The sequence below is a fragment of the Theropithecus gelada genome, chromosome 14 (assembly GCF_003255815.1).
Source record: "Theropithecus gelada isolate Dixy chromosome 14, Tgel_1.0, whole genome shotgun sequence".
Lineage (NCBI taxonomy): Eukaryota > Metazoa > Chordata > Mammalia > Primates > Cercopithecidae > Theropithecus > Theropithecus gelada.
This window is the reverse complement of record NC_037682.1, coordinates 53,477,555-53,485,212: the sequence shown is the minus strand read 5'-3', so window position 1 is coordinate 53,485,212 and position 7,658 is coordinate 53,477,555. Positions and strand designations below refer to the sequence as shown.

The window sequence follows — 7,658 nt, the reverse complement described above, 5'->3', positions numbered from 1 at the left end:
TTTTTTGTATTTCTTAGTAGAGACGGGGTTTCACCGTGTTAGCCAGGATGGTCTCGATCTCCTGACCTCGTGATCCGCCCATCTCGGCCTCCCAAAGTGCTGGGATTACAGGCTTGAGCCACCGCGCCCGGCCGATTGTCTTTCTTTTCTTTCATCTCACTTCCCCACTTCCTGCTAGTGTCTTCTGGGAACACATCCCAAATACACTATTTGCTCTTAAATCCTTGTGGCAGGGCCTGTTGGTGGTGGTGGCAGGGGCAGGGGATGGAGGGAACCTAAACTTACTCCCTGTAGGTAGGGCCACAGCTGTGTCTCCTTCCCCACCCTACCTCTTGGGTACCCTTGTAGGAAATCCTTGGAAAGGGACCTTTGTAGAGGGTCAGTTAACCAGTTCCCGGGGTCCACACTCCTTCTGGTCTTCTTGAATGTATGTTCTTCTCTGGTGTCAGGTTTCTGTGGCCACTGTCCTCAAATCCTCCAGTCTCATGATCCTCCATAACACCTATACCAGATACGTCAGTGACCTCATGTCTGCACTCAACTTCCCCTTCCAGATTATCACCCTGTCCTAGCCCTGATGAGCGGGCAGTTGACAATGTCACCTATTCACAGCTGATGGGACCCAAAGGGAGGCCACATCATAGACTAATTGAGCCAATCAGATACTCTGTCTAGGAATTTAAAATGAGAGACACAAAGAGAAGTTCTGCTTGATATATGGCAATTTTTCTACACTGCTAGTTTTGACTGGGGGCTATTTTTATTTTAAAAAAGAATGCTCAAAAAATATTTTCCTCTTTAAAAAATCACTGTCCTCTATCCCCTCAAGTACTAGATGAGCCCCTGCTTTAATCACCAGGTTTGCTGAGTTGAGGAGGATAGAAGGAAAGAATCCTCATGTCTCAACGCAACACGAAAACTCTAAACTCGAAGTGTGAAGAAAACCTGGTAGGCAGAAAGGCTCAACAAGGACTTAGTCAGTGGCCACCATGTACACAGTGCTGTGCTGGATTCTGAGATGGCTGCTGAGATGTTTGAAACTTGATCACTGGCTTCATAACAACAATAATTCTAAGAATAGCCCCCATGTTTGGGGCACTGACAATATCTGAGCCGTTGCACCAGATGCCCTGAATATTCACAGCAATCTTAATGGGAAAGCTGTGATTACAGAGTCACGTCCAAAAGTTAAAAAAATAGACATATCTGGATCCCTTCATGGACCTGCTGAATTGGGATTTCTAGAGGTGAGACCCCCGATGTTACTGAGCTTCTCAGATGATTCTGAGGATTTCCCTCCCCTCCCTCTGACCCCCCAGTTAAGAATCTCTGTTCCGGGCAATAGGGAACTACAGCAAGTTCCAGAAGGCTAGAGGGAAAACAATATAACGAGTAGACCAGAAAGAGAGGGGAGTCAGGGAACTGGCTAGAATTAGGTGTAGGAGATGGGAGCTACATCTGGGTAGGGGCCTTCTAGGTGGGAAAGACTCTAAGTAAGTCTAGAAGGATCAAGCCATTGAGAGATGGCCACTGGATGAGTCAAGTCGTTGCCTGCAGCATCCTCAGAGAGGAACACAGTGGAAAGTACCAGGATTCTGGAGTCAGACAAGGTGGGTTCAAGTCCTGGTTCTGCCACAAAGTAGCTGTATGACTTTGGACAAGATACCAAACCCCACTAAACCTCAGCTTGCTCATTTGTAAAATAGGGATGTCCTACTTTGTTGAGTAGATATAAGAATTAAGGACCATGACGTAGATACAAGAATTAAGGCATGAAAGACACTACCTGCCACACAGCAAAGATGAAATTCATAGCTGTTTTCATCATATTGCCCTTTAAGAAGGCAGTTTCAAAAGAAGCCAGTTTGTTTTGCCAGAGTTCTGAAGGGAATGGATAGCTAGAAGCAGGAAGAGCAGACAGCTGATAGCATGTGTTTGAAGAGCTTGCCAACAAAGGGCAGAAGAAACGGTGCTGAGAGAGAAGACAGAATGGGCAAGAAAATGACTCTTTTTTTTTTTTTAAAAAAAAAGCAAAGGACCTTGCCCTCAGTTACCACTCTGGTTAGTGACAGAAAAGATACAGCTGGGAAGAGAAGACTGAAGGTGCTGGACAGGATCCACCCAGAAGAAGAGAATGTTTTAGTGTTTTTTAAATTCCCATAGGGATCAGTTTGGCTTTCAAATAATTGACAAGTTGCCAAACCTAGAGTTTCCTCTAGGCTGAGCAGATAGTCTTTTTATAAAACTTTTCCCCCCAGCTCAGCCACTGGTTATTTCAACAGAATGAGCTAACGGTTCTTAAATGGCACCATGAACTAAAAGTATAGTTTACAATGGAAATTTCAACCGCAACTATTATTGCCACTAGCAAGAGAAACTTAAGTCTGAAGCAAAAGGAGCTGTTTCATAGAGGAGGAATGTGAATGCTGTTAAAAATGGCATTTATAGTGAGTTAAATCTGTGTGTCTGCAAAAGGGGTATAGTAGGAAAAATTAAAGAGATGAATCCAGGCTTGGTATTGGAGTTCTTGCTAAGAATAGGTGAGGCAGTAAGAACATTCTAAAACTAGTGAGTTACAGAGCTAGCAATAAGGGGAGGAGAAACAGAGTGGTTATATCTTCAGAATACATTGGTAGCATACAGAACAGTAATGTAGGAAAGTAGTAATATCCCTGATTGAAGCCATTTGAAGATTTGCTTTTCCCAATAATGGCTGTACAACTAGACCTGCTTTGTCCTTCCCCTTAAGAAACTTCAACAGCTTGAGCCAGCTGGAACATTGATAATGCCAGGAAGTTTCTTGAAAGCAGATTCATGATGCAACTATGTAAACAAATAATGCATCTGGCCCAGGTCTTTTTTTATTTTTCCCCTGAACAATGACTAAATGCCAATTATCCTGTGTCTATGAGATTTAAGGGGCATTCTGGTAGTCTCTTTACAAAAAATTAATACTAATAACCACAGTCTATTAACAATCTATTGTATTCTATTTTTGAAGATATCTAAAAGATACTTTTAACATTTTAAGATTAATTTTTAATGCTTTAAGATATTTTAAAAGATAGATTCTATTCAGAACCACAGGCATCGCAAGCTCAATTTAATTTGAAGCTGCAGAGTTAAGAGACATTGGGGCCCATCTGACTCCCTTCACCCTTTAATTGTTCCATGTCATGATTGTTTCACAATCACAGGAAACAAAGATCATGGATCTTGGGCTCTGGACCTGACCAGTGGATATTCAAGGACGGCTCCCCAACTCACTGATTTGCTTTATTTGCATCATCTCATTGAATTCTCACCTTACCCTAAGAGGTGGACATTTCTCCACTTCAGACTCAGGATGCCATTGCCAGTAAGTGGCAGAGCAGGGACTGGATGAGGGAAGGTCAGTCCCCACTGCCTGTTCTCCTGCCATGGTATTCAACTTCTCTCATCCTGTACCCACGGCCAGCGAGGACACTTCTGGGAAACAGTGGGATAGAAGAGACAGCATCTCCTCTGGTGGCAAACTTCAACCCCCAACCTACACAGAGCCACATCTAGAGGGAGGAAAGCTGGGGTCTTGGCAAAGCCCAGTGTGGATAACGCCCATGGAGAAGACCCCGTCACTAGGTCCCGCAGAGCCCCACACCGCTCTGCTCAAGAAGAGACTGAAGAGGCCCTTGCTGCTCCCTCTCCTGCCTCACCAGAAGCTAACGTCAGAGGACCAGGCTGCAGACTTTCTGAACAGTGGTGGGCACAAAAACATAGAGGTGACTTACTCAGTCTTACTAGGAATCTGTGTGCAAGAGGGAAAGTTCTAGAACCTGTATAAGGAAAGCAGACGGCCTGCCCTAGAACCAGAGGCATCACGAACCCCATTTAATTTGAAGCTTCAGAGTTAAGAGACATGGGGGCCTATCTGAATCCCTTCAGCCTTTAATTGTTCCATGTCATGATCGTTTTGCAATCACAGGAAACAGAAAGATCATGGGTCCTGGGATCTGGGCCTGTCCAGTGGATATTCAAGGACAGCTGCCCAAGTCACTGCCTCCAAAGCCAGTGTCCCCTTCACTGCAAACTCCACAGGCTAACTGTTGTGGAGTGGAAGGGGAAATAGCCCCAAACTACAAAGGGCTGCGGGGAGAAAGCAACTTCTCCCTGGAGACGAGGGCCAGCAGTTAAGGCTTTGTCCAAGGGGGCTACCAAGCTGGAGAGAGCAGGGATGTGAAACCAGACCAGGGGTTAACCAGCCTGGACATTAGTTTCCTGCTGGCTCCTTCACTGGGATGGCTGGCTCCTCTCTAGACACAGGCTACAGACAGAGCCCGGCCCAACAGCGCCCACGCCTACACACCTCAGGCACCAGGGACAGCTCCCCGCACCTGGATGGAGAGGGCAGGGTCAGTGACATCTTCTTCCCAGGCAGCCCTTGGCATGCGTGGGTGCCCATCACAGAGGACAGAACAAGACGCCACCCACAGTGTTTAGACCTGGAGGTGATGGAGGGCAGAAGCTAGGCAAAACTTTGCTAAGGTACGTGGTATCTGATAATAATAGTTGCTAAATACTGTGCACCTATTACTTGCCAGATGCCCACACTTACGACATTTAGTTCTCACAGGGAACTGAGGTGCAGGATATAAATGATTTGCCCAATGTCACCCTGTTACTGAGTGGCAGAGGAGGACGTGAGCCCAGGACAACTGCAAAGCACTGTTGGGTGGAAGGGGGATTGCCTCTCACATCCTCATCCGCCACTCATACAGTGCTGAGATTTGGGATTTCCATCTTCCCTCTCTGCCCCCACATTGCATGAGAAGCAAGACAGCCCAGACAGACTGCCAGCAAAGCTCAGGGCTCTTTGCCTCTTTGTCCCTGCGTGGCATCCTAACAAGCTCAAAGCATAACAGACAAGCTAGAACTTGGCGATGCCTGGAGCTTGCCCCGGGTCTCTGTGAAACCACAGTACTGGAATACCAGGGGCCCTGCAAACCTTCGCTTACAATAGGGAAGGCCAACGGCATGCCTGACGCCAACTGCAGGCAGGTGGCCCCAGCTACCTCGGGAGGGTCCAGCTGCAGAGCCTCTCGGTGCACAGGCTCAGATCCAGACTTTTTGGCAAGGAGGCAAAACGAGGCGGGAGTAGGGATCACCCTGCGCTGCCTCCAGGCCACTCTGCATCGGCTGTGGGCCCTTCCCAGCCCCTGCTCGGGACCCCAGGTCCCTGGCCAGCGCTCTTCCACGCCTTCCCAGCCTTCGCTGCCCCCAGCCTGGCTCTTCCCAGAGCCCCGCGCCGCCAGCGCGCACCCACCTCCTCCACCGCGCTGCGCAATTTGTGCTGCGTGTCCTCCATCAGTTCCTCAACCTCGCGGAACATCTCGTTGAGCGTGGCCTCCTCCTGTGGGTAGCTGAAAGCCGGGCCGGGCTCGACGGGAGCCGAGGTCGCCGTCGGAGCGGGCGCGGGGGCCGTGGGGACTGCCGCCGCCAGCAGCAGGCACAGCAGGGTGGCCCCGAGACGCTGCATCTCCGCTCTGCGCCCGCAGCCGCCGCCTGTGTGTCCCGGAACGCGATCAGAGGCGCGCGGACCACCCCCCTCGCCTGGCCCGCCGCCCCGCCCCGCTCCGCCCAGCCGCCCGCCTCTGGCGCCCCTCTTTCCCGCACCCGCCCGGAGACAGGAGGAAACTGAGGCCACTGAAAACGCAGCTCCTCTACACCCGAAAAGATGCGACCCCACCCGCTCCAGCCCGAGCCCGGATCGCCCCAGGACCCGGCACCCCCATCCTCCAGCACAAGCTGAGCTCTGCCTCTCACCTGCGATGCTGGAGCCCTCGCCAGAGCAACCGAACCCGGATGCTCTACGCTAATAGCTCCCAAGCCCCAGCTCACCTCGACTTAGTCCCCGGTTCAAACCCTAACCCCTCCTCCACCAAGTCAGAGTGCCCGACCCCTACTTCCACCCCAATCCTCTCTCAGCCCCTACCTGGGGTGGGCAGAGCACAGGTCAGCCCCCTCCCCTTGGCGTCGGGTTCTACTCGAGTGCCCCGCCCCACACCCACCCAAGGGAGGCTGAGCTCAGCCAAGTCGTCCCCTCCTCCACCGCCGCCCCTCACCCACCCCGACTGGACCCAGCTGCGCTGCGGGCTGGACTGGATCTGCTCGCTCCGGCCGGGAGGCCGCCGGGCTGCGGGTGCGGCTGCGGGAGCGAGAACCGCGCGGTGGGCGGGCCGCGGGTGCGGGAGTGCGGCGGGGTGCGGCAGCGCTGGTACCCGAGAGAGCCCGCAGCCCGCGCCCTGACCGCCCACCAGGCCCCCCCCCCCGGCTCGAGCCCCGCCCGCCCACCAGGCCCACCCCGCCCTGAGGAGGGGCCGCAGCCCGGCCATTGGCCAGCCGGGGCGCAGTCCACCTCACGCCCCACACCCTCCTCTTCTGCCTCCGCCACTAGCTCTATGGAAGGCAGCCATCTCCTTCACTGCCTCCCCCTGCCCCCGAGGCATCCCAGGCCCCTGCGTTCTCTGGCCTCCAGGCTTGCAACAGCCCATCGAGGTTGTGTGTGGGAGGACTGTTCCTCAGTCCCACCATGGTCTTTCCAAGCCAACCTCCGTCCTGTGCAATCTTCAGGAAAATTCCCAGCCCCCCAGCCTGGCGTTCAAGCCATCACTGCTGGCCTTAGTCTGCCATGGTTGACACCGTGCTCCAGCCAGGACAACGCACTTGCAACTCCTGGAATGGGAGAACGTCATGAGAAAGTCAGCAAGCTCTTCAAGGGTGGCATAGAGGAGTGGTCAGGACCAGACACCTGCAGCCAGCTCTGCTCCTTCCTACCTTCCCTCCCCGGCCAAGTTACCAGCTTTGTGTGCGTCCCAGTTAGCCCTAATGTAAAACATTGACAAGTCTCAAAAACGTAATATGGAGTGGGTAGTGGAGAATCAGAGAAGTTAGACTATCAGGCCAAACAGCAGGTGAAGGCAGGGCTGGCCAGAGGTCCTGAGTGTAGCTGACTCTGCAGTTGGTGCTCTCCATCTTGACGCCCCAAGACTGCCTTTCTCTGCAGCACTACCCACATTACTGTTAACCGCCAAAACACAGCTTCCAGCCGCTTTCCCTTCTACTTCTGGGCCTGGGGACAGGGCCCTCCTGAACTGCAGGGAAAGCCCCTTTCCGCGGCATCTCCTGCTCTGTCCCCTGGGCGTCTGGCAGCCCTGGCTGAGCATTCATTAGCTTTCTGGGGGTGGCTGAGCCCGTCCAGGAACCTGGAGCTGAGTCTCCACATGCCCCAGCATGTCACTTCAGGCAGGGTGGACGTTAGGAAGAAACTAATGCCGAACTGGAGGGTGCTGTGGTGGCATATTGTGGGGCCGAGCTAGGAATTGCAGTGGTGCGGGTTTACAGAGCACATCATGGTCTTCCAGTCCTTCATGTTGCTGGCTTAAAGACCACGAATTTCCCCAGTAAGATTGTCTTCTGCCTTACATCTTTTGCCATGCGGTCTAGAGGTCTTGACTTTCAGACTGAACCTAAAAATCTCTATATATTGAAGTGCCTCAAGTGTCAGGCAAAGGGACACTTGTTTTCTTGTATGGAGTCAACATTTTGTATTCCCAAATGTAATAATTTATCAACAGTTCAATTATTAGGTTACACTACAAGCGAAAGAAAGAAAGAGAGAGAGA

General features: G+C 52.0%; 1 protein-coding gene across 4 annotated transcripts in view; it reads right to left on the bottom strand.

The window, feature by feature from the left end:
* The window catches only part of DKK3 (dickkopf WNT signaling pathway inhibitor 3), a 47,666-nt gene extending 40,906 nt beyond the window's left edge, over positions 1 to 6,760 (bottom strand). For 2 of the 4 annotated variants that reach the window (XM_025357026.1, XM_025357028.1), the window contains exons 1-2: positions 6,103 to 6,298; positions 5,300 to 5,538 (exon numbers count right to left, since the gene is read on the bottom strand). In XM_025357026.1, coding sequence (XP_025212811.1) covers positions 5,300 to 5,512 — 213 coding nt within the window. In that variant the 5' untranslated portion in view covers positions 5,513 to 5,538; positions 6,103 to 6,298. Of the gene's footprint in view, positions 1 to 5,299; positions 5,539 to 5,799; positions 6,050 to 6,102; positions 6,299 to 6,564 lie in introns of those variants that run through there. The other 2 variants (XM_025357027.1, XM_025357029.1) reach the window with 2 other exon arrangements.
* Between the last annotated feature and the right edge of the window lie 898 nt (positions 6,761 to 7,658).